The sequence below is a fragment of the Myotis davidii genome, unplaced genomic scaffold, assembly GCF_000327345.1.
Source record: "Myotis davidii unplaced genomic scaffold, ASM32734v1 scaffold1031, whole genome shotgun sequence".
Taxonomy (NCBI): domain Eukaryota; kingdom Metazoa; phylum Chordata; class Mammalia; order Chiroptera; family Vespertilionidae; genus Myotis; species Myotis davidii.
In genome coordinates, this window is record NW_006283442.1 from 956,751 (window position 1) to 979,189 (window position 22,439).

Here is a 22,439-nt window from a genome sequence, read left to right on the forward strand (position 1 = left end):
GCCTGGGTAGGTGTAGTTTAGGAGAGCATTGTCTAGGGCCATGTCCTGTGCTCCTCAACTATGAGACCTACCTGCACTATGTCTCCTTTCAGCCAGGAAAGCCTTTGCCATGGCACAGCTGCCCCTGAAAATTCTTGGGCACATCCAGAGCTGGAACAAGGTGACCCTCATTCTAGCTGCATAAAGTCCAGCTTTTTATAGACATTGTTTTAATGACATGCTCCCCTTGTCATTGCTGAACTTTACATGAGGCACCTCCGAGCTCAGATGACCTGGCCTCCCTTCTGGATCACACTGACCGTTTCTCTTTAGCTCCCAGATCACCCATGGGACCACAGCCCATTCTCCTCTAAGGGGTCATCCAGCTGTGGTCCCTCCCCGCCTCCAGACAGGCCCTTCTGATGAAGAGAACCGGGGACATGGGAGATGCTGAATGTGGACTGAAAAGAGAGTCCAGCCACATCCCTGCACCATGGCAGCTTGTGCTGCCTGGCCCCAGGCCCTGCTGGGAAGTAGAGAGGGCCTCTGTGCAAGAGGGTGGTGAAGCGGGATGGTCTGGAGAAAGGGGAGCCGTGTGGCCATGGGGAGGCAGGGCAGGAGGATTGGACTAGTCGCCTCCTGGCAGCTCCTTTTCCCCTGGGCTCCTGGGCTCTGAGAAGGTGTTTGGAACTCCAGCAGCAACACTGAGGTGCCGGAACGGTGATTCTGATGGTGATTGTTGCTCTGTTCTTGTCTGTCTAATATTCCTTTTTAATCCCCATCCTGCCTGCCCCTCCCTTATGTAGGGTTACTTTAGTGATCCCTGGAATGTTTTTGACTTCCTCATCGTAATTGGCAGCATAATTGACGTCATTCTCAGTGAAACTAATGTGAGTATGACTCTGCCCTCCCCAGGAACCTTCTCCTTCCTCTTCTTCTGCCTTGTGTTTCCCTCTCACTCTCTCTCTCTTTACCTCCTTTTATTTATTTGTTTTAATTTCCTGTTTTTACCCCCCTCCAGTCATGCTTTTTATTGAACCTGCCGTCGTCCTGTGAGGGAAAAAAAGTGGGAGCCTCTCCTCCTTTTTTTCCACTAGTCCCAGCTCAGCCCTGTGTGCCAGGCCCAGGGGCTTGGCCGAGTGGAGGGAGCAGGCGGTGGGAGGCCGCCAGCTCCCCTCCCAAGTGGCCACAGCCCGGCGTAACCTTTGAACTAACCCAGCTTTTGTCAGGCCTCTCCACCCTGCGAAAACCAGGTGACCCAGGTTTGAGCCACCAGGACTGTAGAGTGGTAAGAGAGTATTTACTATGCCCATGTAACCTCTTTCTTTTCTCATTTTTTTCTCTTCTCTCCTTTCTTTCATGCTTTGTTTTGTTTTGTTTTGTTTTTCCTCTTCCTTTTTGTTTTGTTTTTCTCCTTTGTTGTTGGTTTTTTTTTTTCTTCTCTCTCTCCTTTCCTCGGCTTCACTGCCCCATGCAGCACTATTTCTGTGATGCATGGAATACGTTTGACGCCTTGATTGTTGTGGGTAGCATTGTTGATATAGCAATCACCGAGGTAAGTACATGGCGTCTGGACCTGACTGTCCGTGCCTGCTCTAATACTCATTGTCTTTCCCCAGTTTATTGTTTTTCTTCCTATTTTCTCCTCCCCACCTCCTTATTTTCATTTCCTGGTTTTCATTTGTTTGTTTATATTGGTTTAAAGGATTTTTTCTTGTTGCTTTATTTTGAAAGTGTTTTTATGATTTATTTAACCTTGGAACGAGTTAGGCCTCCCTTTCCTTTAAGTTTTGATTGCTGCATCCTTTTCTCTCTTCCTTTACTCTCAGCCTGGCATGACTCACACTGTATAGGAGGATGCAGCTATGGGGAGCACGGAGTGAAAAAACCAAGGGACATTTGCAACTTCTGAGCAGCTGCTGGGGCGGGGACCCAAGCCTCTTTTCACTCCACCACACCTCCAGACCTCTGCCTCTCCCCCTCTCGCCTTTCCACCCACAGCGTCCTGGAAAGGAGCTCTCTCCAAGTGAGACACTGGATTAAGGCTTGGTCTTTGCCTGCATTGTCAGTCCAAGGCCTGGCCCATTACATTCACACTGAAAGGGCTTTGTCCGATTTAACATCAGCAGCCCATGCAGGCAACCTGGCCCGTCCAGGCCCATTTGGGAGAGAAGCAGAGAACTGGTCATGTTCAGAGCCCTGCCCTGCTTGCACCCCTCTTCCTTGGAGTGGCCAAAGAGTCAGGTGGCTGGTGACCCACCGAGAGAGAGCTCTTCTGAGGTCTTTCCTCCCTCTTGCTGGGGCAGCAGCACCTCTCTCCCACATGGAAGCCACCCAGGGAACGGACTCTTGTACCCGCCTGGTTCTCTCCCACTCCCGCCCCCACACCCAGCCCTGGCTCCCTGGCCTCAGACAGAACTCCAGCCCCTGCACTCCGAGGCCTCCTGCTGCCTTCCCCGAGAGTTGCCTCCTCCTATACAGCTCCTACCAGTTCCTGCACATGTCTCTTTGTTACCTGGCATGTTTAAACCTTCTCTTTATCTATAGGCGAGCCCTCTTGCAGTTAGTCTTTAACATGTGTTAATCTTTTGTCATAATTTTTCCTTAATTAAGAGACTCGATAATGTTTGCACAAATCTTTGATGCACTGAACCATGAATAACAGCATGGAGCAGATGCTGTCCAGTTTTGATCAAAGATGTTTAAAACTGCCCTACCAACCGCCACCATCTCCCCACTGTGTCCCACACCCCTTCTCCCTCCATACTTTGCTCCCCATCAGTTGAACTGACTTGTCATTTTATCTGCCTGATTCCTCTGATGAAAGCCCCTGTCTGTCCCCTCCCAGCAGATGGACATTGAAGGAGGCTGTCACGCTTCCCATACCCGCCCTCAGCCCCTAGCACCCTCCCCACTCACCCGTAGCTCCAGATTTGGTTGCCTCTCTGTCTCCCAGTTGTCTTTGTCTCATGTGTGCATGTGTGTGTATATGTGTGTATGTGTGTACACTTGCCCTTGACTTCTTCTGGTGAATGATAGATTATATTTAAAAAAAACAACAGTCTTCCTACACATGCTTTTTTCCCCCTCCCCTCATACTCTGCCTCACCCCTCCTGAGCTCACTCCCAGTTCTGCAGGCCGGATGGCCCAGGTGGTATCTCAGATGCTATTCAGAGCCATGAGTTGGTCATGTGTCTGTAAAGGCCAGAGCTTCAGGCTCGGAGCTGGCGCCGTGCCATGCCCTGAACTGAGGGCGAACTCAAGGAGAGGACAGGGCAGCGAGCAGCAGTGGGCCCTGCCCTCTGAGGATGGAGCTTTTCAGGCAGCAGTGCAGGCCCTTGTGAAGCCTGTGCCAGGGACCGGGAGCCTGAGAGACAGCAGCAAAGTGCCAGCCAGTGACAGCAAGCTGCTCCCCACTATCAGCAAGGCCCACATCAACACTCAGCCTGCCGTTTACCCCCAAACTGTTAGAGTTTCTAAAAGAAAGACAAAGCAAAAGAAATGTTTAGGGCATAAATTTCTGTAGAAGTGTCTACGTTGGCGGTAGAGAGGGAGGGTGCAGGACAGGAAGGAACGTAAGGCCGCCATGCAGACCCTTCCATTTATACGTGGTTTTCTACTGACAATTCACCCTTGCATTTGTCTCATGGAACTGAACTGCCCTGCGAGTTTGACAGACAGAAGTTATCATCCCCAGTTTGCTGCCGCTAAAGATGCTGGTGGAGAGGTGAAGTCCTTCTGTGCTGTGCAGCTGAGGCCAGCCCCTTACTCCTGGGCCCTGCCCGAGTTCCCTCTCTAATCCATGATGCCCTTGGTAAACACATGCATCTCACATGTCCTTCCACCAGCCAGGCTTTGTTCAGCCTTTAAGTTCTATAATTTATATTCAAAATAACCGTACCTGTTTTGATGGTCTACACAAAAGATGACGCATCAGCCCCCTCGGAGCTGTGATGCAGCCTCTCACCAGCCTCCCTTACCCCAGGCTCAGGGCTCTTCCTCCTCTAGACCGAGATGAAGAGTCACACTGAAGGGTGGTCTGGAGATGAATTGGGGACAGTGTGTGTGATGGAGAGCAAGGGGCGGTGTCCGATGAATGGCTTGTGAACCAGAAAAACCAATGTAACACCCCCAGGCAGGGGCGGTGTGGGAGAGAGGAGAGAGGGTTGACGTGAAGTCAGAGCTTGCTAGTGGCTGAGTCTTGCTTCTTCTTTTTCCTGGAAAAGAAGACTTCATTTCCTCCTCTGTCAAAGGAATGTGATTATCTTATGGGACTGTGTTTTGAAGCTCAACAAAGAGCATCTATTTTAAAACTCTATGTAAACTATAAAGTGCTACGGAATGGAAGAGACTGGCACCCGAGCAAATGACATTTTTTCCCAAATCCCTGCTGGAATAGCTCTAGCCAATTATATTTAGTTATAACTTGCGCCCACAGGCACTGTGAGAGCCCTTGTTTCCCAGATATGATTAGATTCTTGGAGATGGTTGACAGGTAGGGCCAGACCAAAGCCAGCGCAGCTCACTGACCGCGGCCCATACCACGCCTCGGCAGGGCTGTTCCCCAAGCACATTGGGTGTAGCCCTGCACTTGCATAGCAGTCAGTATTGTGGATGACAACTCATATAAGCAGTAACGGTTAGTCTCAGAGGTAGGTCCCTCTGCCCATAGGTTCTGCCTCAGGCCACTGGCAGCTCCTGGGTCTGAACACTCCCTGGTGCAAGCAGTTTATAGCTCCAGGTATCCCCTGGGGCCGCTCCAGGCCTTCCCAGAATTTTCTCGTCTTACATGTCATCACAAGATACTCACTCCTAGACATATGTTCTACTTGGCCTCAGGGGGATCCATGAGGGCTTTTCACCTGTAACTCATCATCTTTGACTCTTAAACCTACAGAAATTGACTCTCATTTCCCTCACCTAACTGCCATATTCATCCTAACCGCCCTCCAAATATTCCTCACATCGAAGCTCATCTCCCCATAAATGCCTTCTCTTTCCTCCTTGCCTTTACAGGCTATGACACCCCTCCCTCTGGGAAATGGGTTTCCCACCAATCCCAGCAGCCAGCATTCATTCATTCCACCATGTTTATCGTCTCCCCTTCTGTGTGCCGGGTACGATTGTAGGCACCTGGAGTACTTCAAACAAAAGCTCCCTTTTCATGAGCTGGCAGTCTAGGGTCAGGATAATAAGCCTGTGAGCAATGCACGGAGTATAGAAAACACGGAAATCATAGTCCATCGAAAGCTGGTAAGTGCTTTGTAAAAGGAATAGTGTCGTGTAAGGAGGTCAGAGGTGCTAAGAGGCAGTGAAGGAAGGTGCTATTTCAAATAAGATGGAAGTGAGGAGTTACCCACGCAGATACCTGGGAGGAGGGCTTTGTGGGCAAGAGGAACAGCTGTTACTGGTGCAGAATGAGCAGGGGAGACGGAGAGGGGAGGGGACCAGAGAAGGGAGCAGATTTTGGTTTTTATGCTGAGCAAGAAGGGGAGACACTGGTGCCTCTGAGAAGAGGTGTCCCCTAATCTGACTTACATTTCCGAAGGCTGGTTGGCTGTCTATAGGAGTCAGGGTGGAAGCACTACACCATGTAGAAGGTGCACGTGATTACCCAGGTGGGAGGGGACCGCAGCCTGCAACAAAGCAGCAATAATAGAGGTGGTGAAAAGGGTCCAATTCTCAGTCTGTTTTGAAAATAGAATGAACAGTATCTCCTGACAGACTGGATGTGTGAGTAGGAGGAAGAGGTGGCCAGGATGGCTGTGAGGTTTGGGCCTAAGCAGTGGGAGGATGGAGCTGGTATGAACCGGGAAAGACAGGAGATGGAGCACGTTTGCATGAGGAACTCATTGGGATGCGTCTATTTCACCCCTTAGTGGGGATGGCAGGTAGACCGTTAGACACACAGTCTGAGTGTGGGGCTTGGGGTTGTCAGCATATAGGTAGTATTCAAAGCCATGACAGTGGTGAAGAGCTCCCAAGACTGAGTGGGGCGGGGCCTCCAGCAAGAGGAGGGCGGGACATTTTGAGGTTCACTTTCTGCTCCCTCTGGGAGATGTCTCTGACCACTGCAGAATGTACCTAGAGGGCGATCAGAAGTCTCCACCATGTGGAGCAGTACTGGATCCTGCTTCCTCCCGAGGCCTTAGCTCGTTCTCAGTCAGAGGCTTCCTCCCTCTGTGTCCCCTGGGAGGTCCAAGTGCAGCATCTTGACACTCTAAGGAAGCCTTCTGGTGTTCCTTTATTTCTTGGGTCTGAAATATATTTTTGAGAGGGAAAAGCCTGAGACATAGGTCCTGTTATTGTTAATGGAAGTTCCTGGAGCATCAGAAACTGCTCCCTAACATCCCAAGTTGAAATCAGTTTGGGTCCCTGGTCATTCAACACCTTTCCCAACACTGTTCTTTATCATTCTGTATTTTGATTATTGCACCATAGAAGTGCTGAGAGGCCTGGATTCTTGCATTATGGGTACAGGACAATATTCCCAAATTGCAAATCAAGAAGCCTGTGTTCTGTTTCCAGCTCTGGCACTATGAAGCCATGTGACTTAGAGCAACTAACCCCATTCTCTGGTCCTCAACTTCCTTGAGAGTGAAAGGGGCCAGGGGCAGGTGGAGATGGCCTCAAAGGGCCTTGGCGACTCTAGCACTCCTTGGTTCTGAATGGGACATTTTCTGGCTGTGGGAGGCAGATTTCCATTTCCTCTCACTACCCTGCCAGATTCCAGCTCTAAGGCGGAGTTCCTTTCATAGCGCTCCAGGGCTGCGTGGGGATCTGCTCCCTGGCTTTGGGATGGCTCATGTGGAAATTCTCCCGGGAGCAGGCCTGCAGGGACCTTCAGGTTGAGGAACAGGACGGAGATTGTGTGAGGCCTGGAGAGCTCCTCCAGAAGGTTCGGAGAGAGTAAACACAGGAGGATTTGCTTAGGAGGCAACACACTAGCCCACTGAAGTGACCGGAGCAGAAAAACAAAGTAACGCTGGTCCTGGCTATGATCTTAGTTGATTAGAGTAAGGGAGGCAGGGAGGAGGACGGAGCGGAAGGGGAAGAGGGAAATGACGGCTTCTCTTGGATGAGCATGTGCCAGGCAGCCTACTAGGACACCACACACAGTCAGATTAACACCTGTGGGTGCGTAGTGTCTGCAGAAGGAAACCAAGGCTTATGCAGGATGAACAGTTTGCCTATAGCTAATAGGTGGAAAGACTGGGATTCAAATCCATTTCTGTGGGAGAATTGAGTCTTGCATTTCCACAGAGTCCATTAACCAACTCCCTGTGCCAGTCTGGCTTGGGCATGGCATCACCGAAGGGCCCCTGCCACTCACAGGACCTCATTCAGTGCACTCCCAGCATCACGGCCTGGGGCAGAGGCTTAACCTAACTTCTCTGTGCCCACTGATGCTGCCAATGCCCGACCAAGGGAGCCCAGGCTGCCCTGGGCTCATGCGCCTAGTTAATGGGGCTCAGAAGAGAAGGGCAAAGCCATTGTAAAGCAGGCCCACCTGACAGCTGGAACTTGAGAAGAAAATGGGAGGTAGAACAAGATGGGCCTGGGACTCAGTTCCAGGGAGTGTCCAGTCAGTGAGCACATGGAGGCCCCACATCCTCCCTCCTCCAGCTCCTGAGCCAATGGGACCTTCCCACCACCGCTCTGAGTAATTGTCCCTCACCAGCTCCCCATAAAAATAATGAAGCAACTTTGACTCCTGCTCAGGCTTCAGGGCCTGGAATGATGGGGAAAGCAGCCATTCTGAGTCACAGAGTGTTTGCTGCACACCCACCCCCAGGGTTGAGTCAGAATGCTCAGCCCGCACGTGCCGACCCCCCCTCCACATCTCAGCCAGGATGCCTATGTGGGCCCTCAACCTGGCTCTTGGTCTGCCTTTTCCTGACCCCGCCATGGCAGAGAAGGGGCCAGATGGCATGAGAAAGGCAGGGCTGTGTGCCCCCAGAGGTGTGAGGAGGGTAAAGGCAGAAAATGGGGTCATCCAAAACGTTAGAGAGAATGCAGCTTTGGAGACCATCTAGCCGGAGCCCGTCTCCACGGACTCCACAAGCACCTGCTGGGTAGCAGCCCAGATATACAGTTTTACAGACAAGGACAGTGGAGGCGGAGGCAGAGGCAGGGAACAACTCGCTCATCCTCACAGCATTTCACAGCAAGGCCCAGCCAGAACCTGGCACCTGAGCACAATCCGGCATGTTTAGTTAGGGGCTCAAGGATTGACATTGCTAGACATTGTCTAAATGGCAGTGGTCAGTGTGGCATGGGCTGCTTCTAAGGTAAATTAAAGCAAGATGGGTGGTGTCAGGCCCAGCTGGGTGAGGACCTCCCGACACCTCCATTTCCCTTTGCTGGGTGCCTCCTCTGTCGCTGACAGAGCTTCCAGCCTCTTGACATCCACCCCCACAATAGAACGAATGTGACAAAGGTCTCTCGTTTCCAATACACTAATTCATACTCAGGTGGGGGTGACTCAATCAGCTCCCCTTTCTTTGAAGAAGAGAGGGTAACGCTCACCCCAAGGATTGAGTATCTCATGTGTCTCCTGTAAGACTTTCGGGAACATGAGGCCGAATGAGGAAGCTGGTCCCCAGCCTCAGCCCCCCAGCGGTGTGACACGGCAGTTTCCTCCTCTGCTGGGGCATAGAGCTGGCCCTCGAGAGATGTGGCTGAGCCCACTCTTCCCAGCAGGGAGGCAGCATGTGGCCATCAGCAGGCAGTCCAGCTGGAAGGGGAAGAGCCACTGCCAAAGCCTCTGGAGGATGAGGCTGCTGCGTGGGTAGCGCAGGAGGCAGTGTGGTGGGACAGCCAGGCTGGCGAAGCACCCCGTACCAGTAAGTTTCCCAAAGCTGGTGCCTTGAGACGAGGCCTGCAGGCTTGGCCCGAAAGGTCCATGGGAAGCTGTTTGTTTGTTTGTGATGGACAGCCCGGTCTGGGCTCTATTCAGCTGTCAGATCATCTGACAGGTTAGCTCCCCGTGCCCTCTGCCTTGTAACCAAGGCCCCTTCACTTTTGTTTTCCTCTATTTTTCTTCCCTTCTTTATGCTCCCTCTTCTATCCACAGACAACCCTCTCCTTTCATCTAAAACAGAAGAGTGGGAGGAAGCTGTCACAACACACTCCTTGGTTTGGCCAGACAGCCACCTGGGTCTGACCAGTGTCTGTCACTTCAGGTCTCACAGGCTGAGCAAGTTCCTGTTGCTGTGTTTGCCAGACGCCTCTAAAGCAAAGGAGCCTAGGGTATTCCAGAGCTTGTGGAGAGAGTGAGAAAGCCTCAGGCAGGCTCAGAAATGCCAGAAGTGCCCCCAAAAGCATCGCCACTTCTGTTAACACCCGTTTACTCTTCATGTCTGTCTTTCCTTGGGAATCATCTGCTTCCTCTTTTTCCTTTATGAGTCTCTCTGTCTTCACTCTTATTCTTTGTCCTTTGAGATGCTCTCTCCCTCCCTCCTTCCTTCCCTCCCTCTTCCCCTCCTATGGAATTCTTTCATGCTGCTAGCACGGCTGACAATGGATTTCATCCATTTATTCATTATGGGTTTCTTTTGTTTGCTTGACTGGACAAGGGCCATCCTTCCCAAGAGAAGATAAAGCTGCCCTGGCAATATGATAATCAGTCTCATTTAGCATGAGTGCCTGGCAGGTGACAGCAGTACGCATGCCCTGCACCTCCCACCAGTCCCCTCGAGGGAGGTTCTGGGTGCCTGTAGCCACAAAGATTCATGAGGGGTCATCTCCTCTGCCTAGAATTTTTCCTTGGAGAAACAGATGCCAGCCAGGGAATTTTCAACATGGTGGACATGGGGGGAGGGGATGTTGCTCTTTCCATGCTCCACCTTGTCATCTTTGGGCTTATTATCTTCATTTCTTCCCTGCCCTGTTCTGTCCAATGTTTTTGCCTCCCTCATAATGCCCCATCTTCCTCTTCTTACCACTCCTCCTCCACAGATCTGTTTACATCTCCCAGTCATTCTAGACCAAGAGGGAAATTCTGTGTAAGAATTACTTTCAAGTGCCCATCTTTCCTTCATTTGTGCTTATATCTAAAAGCCTTTGACATCTTCTGTATCCCAGCTGACTTATGGTTCTTTAAACTTTGCATCCCCCTTAGCAAGGAAACTCTTAATTCAACTTTGGAAGGTTACAGGTTAAAACATTTTTTACTTTGGTCTCCTAAACATACCTTTTCCTGCTGCCATTTCTGGTGGCTCTAAGGTGCAGCATCTCCCAGCTCCCTGACATCTATAGGCCACACTAGTCCCTGCGTGCTCATTTCTCCTGGTTGAAAGAGGAGATAAAAGGATAATGAGGACCAACCCCCGCCCCCCACCCAATTAACTGACACTTGCTGCCTCCTGGCCACGATGTTGGTGTCATGTTTCTAGAAGCCCCTGGCTCTGCCTCTCCCAGTCCTCTCTGTGTGTACCAGCCTGATAATGGTCCTCTCACCACAAATTAACCGGGGTTTCACCAACAAAGCCCGGCCACTCAGCCCTCCACCACACCACTGTGCTCTCACAACTGCACTAGCCATCCTGCCTTGCAGATCAAATTGAGACTAGAGCAGAGACAGCAAAAGCAGAGACGCAGAGCTTGGCATGGGGTGGGGGTGTAGGCAATGGCAGCTGGAACTTGCCCTTCAGGTGGATGGAGTGGAATTTCTATCACAGCCACTCCCTAAGTTTTAGACAAAAAAAATGTTAAAAAAAGAAAAGCAAGGTTCCTCAGCAGGGTGCCCAGTAAAAGACTCACATACCCCATGGCATTGCCCTCACCTCCTATTCAGAGGAATGAGGAACCTCAGTGGCCATGAGGTTATAGCCATCGCCCCAACAGCAGCCATCGGAACTGGCAGCCCATCTGTGGGCCCTGCTCCTGACTCAGCGGGGAGCCAGCCTCCCCTAGAGGGAGCCTGAGGGAGTCAGTGCCTTTCAAGGTCAACATGGCCAGGAGGGGGCAGCGGAGGCTTCTGAGCTCTTTAAAATTCTCTTTAACCAACTGATCTCAAGAGAATTCTGGAAAACAACTTTGTTGGGTATTCCAGCATAGATATCTACACCTAGCCCCTAAATCCCCAGTAATCTTCCCCCTCCTGGCTGTGCAAGAAGGAGGAGGGGCAAGGGGAGGGAGAACGTCCCTTTTTATATGGTTAGGAGCTATTTTCAACAACTTTTAGTTCTCCAGAGAGACAAAGTAGTGTTAACAACTGGGAAACACACGCCACTGATGTCATATTCCTGGGAAATCCCTCCACGAGGACAATCTCTCTGCCTCTCCTGTGTTCCCGGGGTTTCCCTAAGCAGCCTCTGTGTGGTCTGGAGATAGTACCGCAGTGAGCAGGAGCAGTGAGTATATTCCAGAAACTGACTCACCCACTAAGGCAACACTTCTGATTTGATCCTAAACTTCACTCAGAGACTCTCTCTTACTAGCTGCCCCATGTCACCCCTATCATCTCAGCCAGTTGTACCAAACCAAGTAATCTGCATATGTAAATTGCAGTATGTTAACTGGCTTTTCCTCTCTATTTGCCCTTAACCCAGCGTTCTCAACCTGTGGGTCGCGACCCCTTTGGCAGTTGAACGACCCTTTCACAGGGGTCGCCTAAGACCATCCTGCATATCAGATATTTACATTATGATTCATAACAATAGCAACCTTACAGCTCTGAAGTAGCAACGAAAATAATTTTATGGTTGGGTCACAACATGAGGAACTGTATTTAAAGGGCCAGAAGGTTGAGAACCACTGCTAACCTGTTAGCTGGAACCACTAGCCAGAACTCTTTCTGAAAATGTCCCACCTCTGCCTCACGATAGCATAATCACCTGAGTTCATGTATACAAATTGCATGAACAAGTTTAGTTAATTGACCCAATATCTTTAATGTCTTGAAAGTTACCAGATCATTAGAAAACAAAGATGAAATAATTGGTTGCTCAGACATTCACTCTACACCTACCATTAGTGGATACAGCGCAGAATTCATGCTCAGCCAGAATGCTCAAGGCTGATGTGCAGCTCCGTTGGCTCTTGGGGAACGGGAGGCAGTAGGGTCTCCAGGCTCCCGGGGCATACGTCTGCAGGGAGTCCTACCCCTCTTCCCCAGGAGCCCGTGGATGGAGAAACTGTCATCTAATTCAAGAAACTGGGAGCAACTCTGGAAAAGGGTCAGAGATGGATGGCACAAGTACCAACTAATTCTAAGTTTAGCTCAAAAAGTAGAACTGTTGCCAGGTAGTTTTTTTAAGAGAACCAGGGACTCAGAGAGAGTAGCCAACAAACAGTTGGCTGAAAGTGCAGGTGCCCAGGTCCAACTGGCCCAGTCTTCCCTTCCAGCTCACTGGGGTTCCATTTGCAGCTGGGCAAGGGGACCAAAGACAGGACCGACTATACCAGGTCATCTAGGAATGTCCTTCGGGGGCTAGCGGTATGTCCGTGAACTGTGGGTTCCCAAGAGCAAGGGCTGTGTGTTAGGCTTCTTCCTGTTGGTTCCACTGAGAGTCATTCTGTGATTGCTTTGAGAGTTTATTATGAGTGGTTAGTTTCTTTTGTGTGTGTGTTTTTTTGAGACTGCACTTTGTAAGCATAGCCCCTCACATAGAACAGGCTGTGTGAGAGGCTCACAGGCAACACTGCCCTAGCAAGTCGAAAGGGCCCTCTGACCCTAGTGCCCACCAGTAGATGAGAGGGTAAAAAGGCCGTGGTACATTTACACTATGGAATACTAGGCAGTAATAAAAAAGAAGGATCTGAGACAGCATGGAGGGACCTGGAGAGCATTATGCTAAGTGAAATAAGCCAGTCAGAGAAAGACAAGTACTCTATGATTTCACTTATATGTGGACTCTAATGAACTAACAAGCAAAGTAGAGACAGACACATAGAGAGCAGGCTGACAGCTGTCAGGGTGGGAGGGGCTTGGAGGGCTAGGTTGGGGGGCATGATGGAGGGACTGATCAAAAAGAGACATACGTGCCCTTTGAAAAGCATGGTCTAAAGCCAGAGAAAATGATTAATCTGTGAGTCTCCTGATTCTCCCACAGTGCCAGTCTCATTAACCGGGCGGGGGCCCCCAGGCCCCTGTCCTCCCACTCACTGCTGCCCTCACAGCTCCCCTGACCACTCCTTGTCTCCCATTGCAGAGACGTATCATGAGGATCCTTAAATCAATACATTATTAAAATAACAAGACAGGATCAAGGTGATTAGAAAAGACCTAAAACTACATTTTGAAATAAAATATGACTTAAATAGAATAGATCTTAAATAGGAGCTATAAAAAGCTAAAAATCAACCAAAAAAAAAGACAGTTAAGACCTTTAAATACCCCAAATGAAGCATTCTGCATGTGTAAAAAGTAAAATATAATAAAACAAGTAGTTTAACCAGGTGACTCAGGTGAGTTCTCTAAGTTGTTTTCATTCTGGTCCTATTTGGGATGGGATTGACCCAGAGGACCTTCAAGTTTTGCCCAGGGTTCTTAGCAGTAATGGGGTGGGGAGGAGTTTTCAGGGTGGACCCAAGCCTGCTGGGAACTCTGTCTAATGCCTGGGCATAGTGTGTAGAATAGATTGACCTCTGTATGACCCTCTCACTCCCTCACTGAAGCCTCAGAAATACAGAATCACTCACACAGGTGCACAAACACTTGACCATCCTTAATTCCCTCCGTGTGTGTGTGTGTGTGTGTGTGTGTGTGTGTGTGTCCATGTTCTATTGCAGCCTGCTAGTCAAATTCTAGTGAGCCCAGCTTCCAGGTCTGTGGACTGACCGGCAGCTCGTGCTCCTCCAGAAGCAGAATGGAGATGGGACTGTGTTCTGCAGAAGGCTGGAGAGCATCCCTGCCCTATTCTTCCCTGGCCTCCCCCTGCATCTCCATCCTTCCCCAAAAAACATCCCACCAATTTGCTATGGGAAAAAGGAACTTGCCGACAAATTTGTTGCCAAAGGAGTGTTTTAAGTCTGCAAGCAAATGTCTGGTTGTGCACATTTTCATCCTTCAAAAATCCATTAAAACATTTGTTTGTATGTATCTTAAAAACAGAAACACAAGAGCATCCATCTGAAAGTGGAGGGTAAAAGCAAAGTCGTGACCTTCTAGAAAGAGTTAACAGCTCAGAAGGTCAGATCAGTCAGGCACTCGGCTCTACCTGCTGAGAGTGGGGGCGTCTTCGGGATCCAGGCTCCAGAACTGGGCAGAGAGCTGCGCGGCACTCAACATGCCGCTTTCCCCAGCACCTGCCCCAAACTGAGCTCAGCAGTCAGACCCGTGAGAGCAGCTTCGTGGGTGTTAGTAACCACATCTTAAATTGTGCACAGAGCTTCCCAAATTCAGAAACAGCTCCCCACACTGGTCATGCCAGGCCAACGCTCTCACACCTGAAGACTAGGAGCTAAGCAGGACCGTCTCCCACCTGAGCCTCAGCCTGAGGACTAGCCCCTGCTATGGAGGGAGGTGAGGGCCACCTCTTTAGACCCTCCACAGTGAGAATTAAAACCCAAGCTCCTGCTAAACCTGAGGGGCCACTGATGGCCAGCTCCCTCAGCGGCAATGCTGGGGTAGAGCTAGAGTGAGTGAAGCTCTTAGAACACGTGGTGGGCTTTGCTAAGTGAAATAAGCCAGTCAGAGAAAGACCTCCATCCACAGAGTCCACATCTCATTTGCACTGGTTGTGAGCTATTTAATACATGACGGAGACGGTAGACGTGAGGCCCAGCTAATGCAGAGCCCACACTCACGGTGCAGAACCCACCAGGCCTGTGGTTGGTATTTCTGTCACTTGTTTCCTTTTGCCCTCTCCTGCCACTGAGTTGCTCCTGTGTTAGCCAAGACCTAGAATCCCGATCTCTTCGTTGGAGACTCATTACAGCTTATCTCTATCTGCCTTTCTTTAAAGCCAACTGAACAAACCCAATGCTCTCCCTCTCTGGTAAGACCAACCCTCCAGACCACGCTCTGAGCTTCTGTGACCTCCTCTAACACCCCCCACTCTTACCACTGGACCCCGAGTCTCCCAGAGCCCGGCCTGGCTCCTGCTGCATGTGGCCACCGTGTCCGTCTGCACCTTGCCTGCCTGGTCTCGTGGAACTGTGACGTGCTGTCTGTGTAATGGTGTCTTCCCCTCGCCCTGAACTCCCCTTTGGGTGATAATTCACTGTGATCTTGACTGTCTAACGAGCCACTGGGAGAGAACTGGACCCGAGGGCAATTTCCTGTTAAACACCCTGAGACCACTAGCTAAGCCTCTAGCCCGAGCCTGACGTGGGAACTGTGCACAGGGCGCCTTCGAGCGTTTGCCCAGGCTTCTCAGCAGTAATGGGTGGGCAGACGCCTGAAAGTCTCCATGGTAAGGCCTCCTGGGAAAGAGGGAAGAGGAGATGATCCAGCAGGAAGCGGGAGGGCAGGCGGTTACCTTCCTTTAATGGAGTTTCTGTAAGGACTGGGCTCCTTTGTGCTGAGTTTAAGGCCACAGCAGAAGGTGTGAGCTGGGATTTGTTTCTGAGAGTGCGGCTGAATTTCCAGTGTCTTCATACCTGTGGAATTTTCTAAATTCCTGAGCTCATTAAAATTGGGCTGTCCCCACCCACTTTTCCGCAGCACACAGCAAGCGGAGAAGCTCAGCTCTTCGATTGGACCACTCCAATTCACTTCGGCTCAAGTGATAGAGATGCCATTTGGTGTGACTTTGAGGTCTCCTTCGAACAGCCTTCTCAGAAAAGCTATCGTCAGACATTTAGTGGTGGGGTGATTCCCTGAACCCGAGTCAGCAGACAAGACAAGGCCGGGTGGGCTGGTGGTGTTTCCTGACACACCGCCCCAGGCCGGGTGGAGGCGGCCGAGGCAGGGCTGCTCCTGGGCTTGCTCCCCACTTCGCAGGGACGGCCACTGGCTCTGCTTCTTCACTGCAGTGTCGTTTGGTTTTATTAGAAGAAGTGGCCGTGTCCACGCGGAGTGTGTATCCCCCTCTAGAGCATCAGGAAACTGCAGCAGCCGGGGGCTCCTGGTCCCAGGCTGGAAGCCACACTGCAGGCTTGGGTTTCGTTTCCTCACCCGTCAGATGCGGACGCCCCTGTGGCACAACTTCCCAGACTCTTGACACTCACAACTGAGGTTCTCACTTCAGTTTGTTCTTTCTTCTGTCCGCCTCTCCCGACATGGGGAACTGACAGCTGTTGTAAACCCGGAGCCTCTGCTGCATACTCCTCGTTTCAGGAAAGAAAATAGAATCTCAAATAGATACACAGGTGTTAGAAATGCAGAGATTAAGGGCATCAAAGACTTCAGAATCCACCCAGGGCAGAGGGTGGGGCAAGTTAAGGACACTGCCTGCCCCTCCTCCCTGGCTCCCCCCACAGCCTGCCCTGCCTGAGGGGACTGGGGAGGGCTCTGACTTAGATGTAGGAGAAATACTGTGACTCTTCCCCTGCATGGAGAGTCCAAAACCCAGAGGGACTTCCTGCTGGTTTCTGAGTATCCCTCCAGGAGGGGTAAAGGCTGTCTCTGGATTACTCTGGCCTCTGGAGCCAGCAGCCACGTCAGTGACAGTCAGCGGGACAGGTCGCAGGGCCTGGGGGAGCAGGGCGACCATGCTGGTGGGATGTGGGGATGGAGAGGCTCCCACCTGAAAATGACTAAGCACCAAGCTGGAAATGTGGGTGGAGAAGCCGGGAGGCAACACAGAGTCCCAGGGATGACCCAGAGGGAGGCAGCAATGGGAACAGTAACAGGAAGCCCCAGGGTCCATTCTCTCCTGGTGCTGACAGGGCTGGGTGAGCTGCACTAGCTCTGGGAGCAGGCAAGTGGCTGCCTGGTCACCACCACAGCTCTTGGGCCTGCATGGCAGGAGGAGGGGCCAGTGGGTCAGTCCATGTTTGCCTTGGGTCTGGAGGCAGACAGTGGCAAGGAAATCTTTCCTGCCCCCCGAGCCTGCCCGACCTGTGCCCAAGCCCTGGGACCCTCCAGCTCCAAGATGCCCAGTGATCCCTCGGCCAGCAGCCCCAGCAGCGCAGCGCCATATTCCCACCTCAGCGCTGCACCTGCTCCATTCTTCTTCCCCTTGCCCTTGCCCTCACCCTCCAGGACTCCCGAGGAGATGATCTACCCTGAGCAGGACCCCCTTCCCCACCTCTCCTGGAGAGGGGGTGCCTCCTAGAGGCCCAGGGCAGAGAGGAGGAGATGTGGTGGGGGGGGGCAGATTTAGAGCCCCAGAAAAGGCAAGGGTTGTAAAGCAGACACTCGCCCAGCACTAAGTAACACCACAGCCATGTGGGACGGGGGCTGTGAGCAGTGGGAGTTGACACACAGAAGTGCTGGAGTCCTGAGGAGCCCGAGAGCCAGCTCTTGCAGTGGGGAGCCCACTGCCTGCCCACCACCTGCCCACCGGCCCCAGTGCAGTTGTCTCCCTGCTGGGAGGGGCCCACACCCACCGGCCACCTTGCAAACCCAGCCCCTCAGGATGCAGGACCCTCGGCCACGCCAGGCGGGAGGGAGGCCGCTGCTTTCTCAGCACGTGGCCGAGGCCGGGCACCCTCAGAGGCTGGCTCCCCGCCTCGATTACAGGGCCTATGGAAGTTCCTCAGGGATGCTCCTGTTGCCCCACCCAGGGACTCAGGAAGAAATTGAAGCCGGAGAATAGGAAAAAGGACATGGGCTCAGGGCCTGGGCACAGCTTGGCTCTGCAGAGACCTCAGGGTTGGGTTGTCCACCTGGAAAAGGTGGGCGCTGCCTTCCCTCAGTGGCCAGGGAGAGAACTAGTGCAGCCAACCCCGCCCTGAGCTGGTCTGTCCCAGCCAAGGGCTGTGTTGCTGGAGCAGGGCCCACCCCGCTCTCGCCCACCCCTCCGTGTTGCTGTGTTAACTACCACCTCCTGTTGCCAATGGATTCCAGAATGCAGAGGAGAACTCCCGCATCTCCATCACCTTCTTCCGCCTCTTCCGGGTCATGCGCCTGGTCAAGCTGCTGAGCCGTGGGGAGGGCATCCGGACGCTGCTGTGGACCTTCATCAAGTCCTTCCAGGTAACCATCTCTGCCCTGAGCACTGGTGCCCTGAGCGCTTCTCCTGGGCTGCAGGGCTGCACGGGACTCCCCCAACCCCAGCTCCCACAGGCTCCCCGAGCGGGAGGAGAGAGTCAAGGAACGAGTAGCATCCAGGAGTCAAGATGGGGCTCGCTCTGCTGCTCACTGCTGCTCATGTCTGACATGAGTCGCTTGGACTCAGTTTGTGGTCCTCAAAAGCATGTCTGGGTCCCTGGGTTTCCCTGAGGTCGGGTGGGGAAGGCTGAAAGCCGAGGGGCGCTGAATGGCTCTGCTTTCTTCTCTCCCTTAGGTATTTTTCTGCAAGAATTGATTAGACAGAGGGACTTTGTGGTGGAACAAATTTGAAAACCATGGCACCCAAGACCCTCCCAATTCTGTCATTGCAGCAGTGACTGCTGTTCCTACTTAGGGACTTGGCTAAACTCTCCAGGACCTGGCATCACTGCTCTCGAGGAGAGATGGAACCTCAAATGAGCACAGGGTTGCCCAACATAGAATCAATTCTCTGGGCTCAGCCATCATTTTCCATCTGTAAAAGCAGAATAACATGGCCATCTCTGCGAGGCTTATATTAGCTTAAGCAAAGCCCTGCCGGGTCACTGAATCCCTGACAGGTGTGGCGCTGCCATCAGGCACCTGCTTGCTTTGGAACCCCACCCCAAAGGCATGCTCACCTCCACAGAGAGCCTCCAGCCCTGGGTCAGCATCCCCGCCCAAGACGGGCCACAGGGAGGGCTCCAGCCTGGCTGCACTCCTAGCCGGCCCAGGCTGACTGCCCACCTCAGGAGGAGCAGGGCCCTCCCTGCCACCCCACCCACCCTGAGCCACTCTTAGTCCCTGGGAAGCTGAGGATTCTTCGGAAAACAGACTGGGCTGACCCTGTCCAACGGGCACCTTTGGAGACCCACAGCTGTGGGTGACCATATAGGCCTCCCGTGTTTCCTGGGCTGGGAAGAGGCACTGGGCTTGTGAAGAGTGAGGCCGGACTGTGGAGCTGGAGCTCTGATGACCCTTAGCGTCCACATGGTCTCGCAGTGCCATCTAGTGGTGTGTGGGCACCTGGCCGGGCATTTCCCCAGGGGCCTCCCCAGAAGTGGCAGGGGCTCTGGAAAATTCCGTTGTCTGCGCATCTGGGCAGATAATACCTTGAGTGAATAAAATGTGTGGAACCCAAGTGCAAGGCAATGCACGGAACATTTTGTAAGCCTTAAATCGTTTAAACTCTACAAAAGCCCCGCAAAGTCATCGTTGCTCTTCTCATTTTTCAGATGAAGAAAATGAGGCTCAGCGAGGTTTATATGTCCAAGTTCTCACAGCTAGAGAGTGGCAGAAATAGGATTTGAGCCCATCATACTTATTTTAGTTAAGTTCCCCTTAGTAAATGTTTTTATTACCACTAGTGGAACAACATACAGTCACACAAAGAAAGGGAGGGAGCTGCCTCCACCTGCGCCTCCCGGGAAGCCTTGGTGTGTGTCCTCCGAGCCCTTCTCCTTGCTAAACAAAGATACATGTCTCCTCAGAGGACATTTGGCTCACTTGTCATTGTTTTTACTAAGTAATATCACACTATTTTCTTTACTCTGGAACTTGCTTTTCTTAAGACTACACTGCTTTTCGGGTGATTTAAACTAAGTAAATTGAAGGGTCAGTGCCATCACTCAGGCCTCCTCCCAGGTGCCCAGAACCATGGAGCTCCTGGAAATGCCCCCCAAGCCAGGCATCTGCTGGTGGCAGGTGCCGTGCCCTGGGAAGGGGTCCAGCCAGCCCGCCGTCTTCACCGCCTTACAAAGTCTTTTGCTTCCTCCAGGCCCTGCCCTACGTGGCCCTTCTAATCGTGATGCTGTTCTTCATCTATGCTGTGATCGGGATGCAGGTAGGAGCTCCCTGGTGCTCAGTTCCTCTGTTCCCTGCTTTCCCAGCCCCACACTCCCTGCCGCCCTCTGCCTTCTCACCTCACCCCTGCTCCTGACTACCCTGCTCCCTCCTCTTTCACCTTCTGAGGCCCAAATGTCACCGGAATTGGAACTTCCCCCCAAATTGTATCCTATAGGTGGCAGGGTGAACGGCCAAGAGTGGAATACATAGTTCAGAGAGTTTCTCTCCCCATTTTCCCAGGCCTGGGTTCTGCTCTCAGAAAAACGCTTCCAAATTATGCAGTGGGCTCAAGAGATATGGGCCCTTCTAGGAATCCGCAGGAAGGGTGTGTCAGACAGCTTCCCTCCCTTTGTCCAGGTCTGATGGGCCTGAGAACTATCCCCAATCAGTGTCGCTCAGGAGAGAGGGAGGGAGAGAGGCAGGCTCTCCCCATCAAACACACAGCAGTTTCCAGGCCTCCCACCCGTGCCACTGCACTTTCTCCTGCCCCAAGCCCCGAGTTCTCCAGCCACGCCTCGGGGTTCCAGAAGAACACCCAGCCCACACTGCACCCTGGCCAGGAGCTTTTCCTCAGCAGCTCCTTGAGCACGATTCTCCTGCTTGTTTTTGCAGAAAGACCCTAAGGTTCATAGGCCAAAATCTTTGAGATGAAAAGAGCTACCTTGCCATTGACCAAGGGTGGCAGTTTCTAAGATAAGCATCACTTTAAAAGCTCGGGGGATGGGGTGAGGAGGCCTCTGATTGCAAGGATGCATTAAATTTGTCGAAGCCCCAGATTGCTTATTCCATATCATCCCAGAGTCCAAGAACGAAATTTGGAAGTGTGCTTGGGCATATGGAGCTGAAATGGCAAAGGCATCAATAAGTTCTGGTGATCTAATGGTGATGATAGTTAATAATAATACAGTATTGTAGCCTTGACATTGCTGACAGACCGTAAGCGTTCTTACACCAAAAAACTGTTAACTGTGTGAGATGAGGCATGCTAATTGTCTTGATATTGGTAATGATCCTATAGTGTGTGTGTACATCAAATCATCACCACATTGTACACTTTAAATATATACAATTATATTTGTTAGTTATTCCTTAATAAAGTTTTTAAGAGAAAATATTCTTAAGAATGTGCAGTTCCCTCCCCCCTGAAAACCAGTGAGCCTGTTCTCAGCCTCAGTGCCCACTGGGCCACCGGGCCTCTCCTGAGGGCCCATGGGCTCTTCTTACCTGTACAGGTCAGGGATTGACACAGGGAAGCAGGTGCCTGCCCCTTGAGGCCCAGCCAGGTTGCATGAGGGGGCTCTGCTCAGTTTATAGGCCAGCCTGTCCCAGGGTCAGCTCTGACCCTGAGGAGACCTTTGAGTGATGGGTGGGAACTAGGGTGCTCCTGGTCCATGCTTCACCGAATCCCTTTCCTCTCCCCTGTTAGGTGTTTGGGAAAATTGCCTTGAATGACACGACAGAGATCAACCGGAACAACAACTTTCAGACCTTCCCCCAAGCTGTGCTGCTCCTCTTCAGGTGGGTCTCTGAGGACCGTGCACACAGAAACAGCAGCGTGATGCCGCCCTAGAGTCTGGATGTAGAATGAGAGGGGACTCTCTCCAGGAGAGTGGCAGGGGTGAACTGATGCTGGGTCTCACTCCAGGGACTGGGAAGCAGTCGTTTCATTGTTATTTACAACCTCCCATCTGGCACCCCATGGACATGGCACAGCTGCTGGTAACCATCTGAAAACAGTAGGGGATCAAAAGTCAAATACTGAAAGCACCCTGGTTTGGAAGCTAAACAGGCTGAAAGCCAAGCCTGCAACACACTTGCTCTATGGCCCTGAGTAAGAATCTAACTTCTCTGAGCCTCAGTTTCCTCATAAAACATATACAGGTGCCAATGTCGGTGCCATTGCTGTGTTGGGTGGGTATGTCCATGTGCTTGGTTCCTCCTCGGTGAGGCCAGCCATGCACCTTTACTTCTTGGAAAGCCATCCTCAGGTGTAGCTGAGGAGGACAGGGTTCTCATGCCTGCCCATGAGTGAGCAAGTTTTTGCCACTTGCAGCAGCTTCTCCTCCTCCTCTGGCTCCTAGCCACCCTGTCAGCCCCCTTGGTTCTTATCACTTTCCTGGGACCCCACCTAGTCCAGGGCTGGGAGGTCAGAACTGTTAACCCTATCCTGGGCCACATGATTTCTAGTCATTGCCCTGGCGTTCCTTTCCAGAGGATCCAGGGATTCTCTCTATCAGATAGCCCACCTTCACCATATTCTAGAGCAGTGGTTCTCAACCTTCCTAATGCCGCGACCCTTTAATATAGTTCCTCATGTTGTGGTGACCCCCAACCATAAAATTATTTTCATTGCTACTTCATAACTGTAATTTTGCTACTGTTATGAATCGTAATGTAAATATATCTGATAAGCAGGATGTATTTTCATTGTTACAAATTGAACATAATTAAAGCATAGTGATTAATCACAAAAACAATATGTAATTATATATGTGTTTTCCGATGGTCTTAGGCGACCCCTGTGAAAGG

At 51.7% G+C, this 22,439-nt stretch overlaps 1 protein-coding gene across 1 annotated transcript in view; it reads left to right on the forward strand.

Annotated features, from left to right (window-relative positions):
• Positions 1-22,439, forward strand: part of CACNA1C (calcium voltage-gated channel subunit alpha1 C) — a 236,876-nt gene that overhangs the window by 177,071 nt on the left and 37,366 nt on the right. The window contains exons 28-32 of the mRNA XM_015564299.1: positions 786-869; positions 14,893-14,925; positions 17,883-18,011; positions 19,843-19,908; positions 21,337-21,428. Of these exons, the coding sequence (XP_015419785.1) occupies positions 786-869; positions 14,893-14,925; positions 17,883-18,011; positions 19,843-19,908; positions 21,337-21,428 (404 nt within the window). The remainder of the gene's footprint in view (positions 1-785; positions 870-14,892; positions 14,926-17,882; positions 18,012-19,842; positions 19,909-21,336; positions 21,429-22,439) is intronic.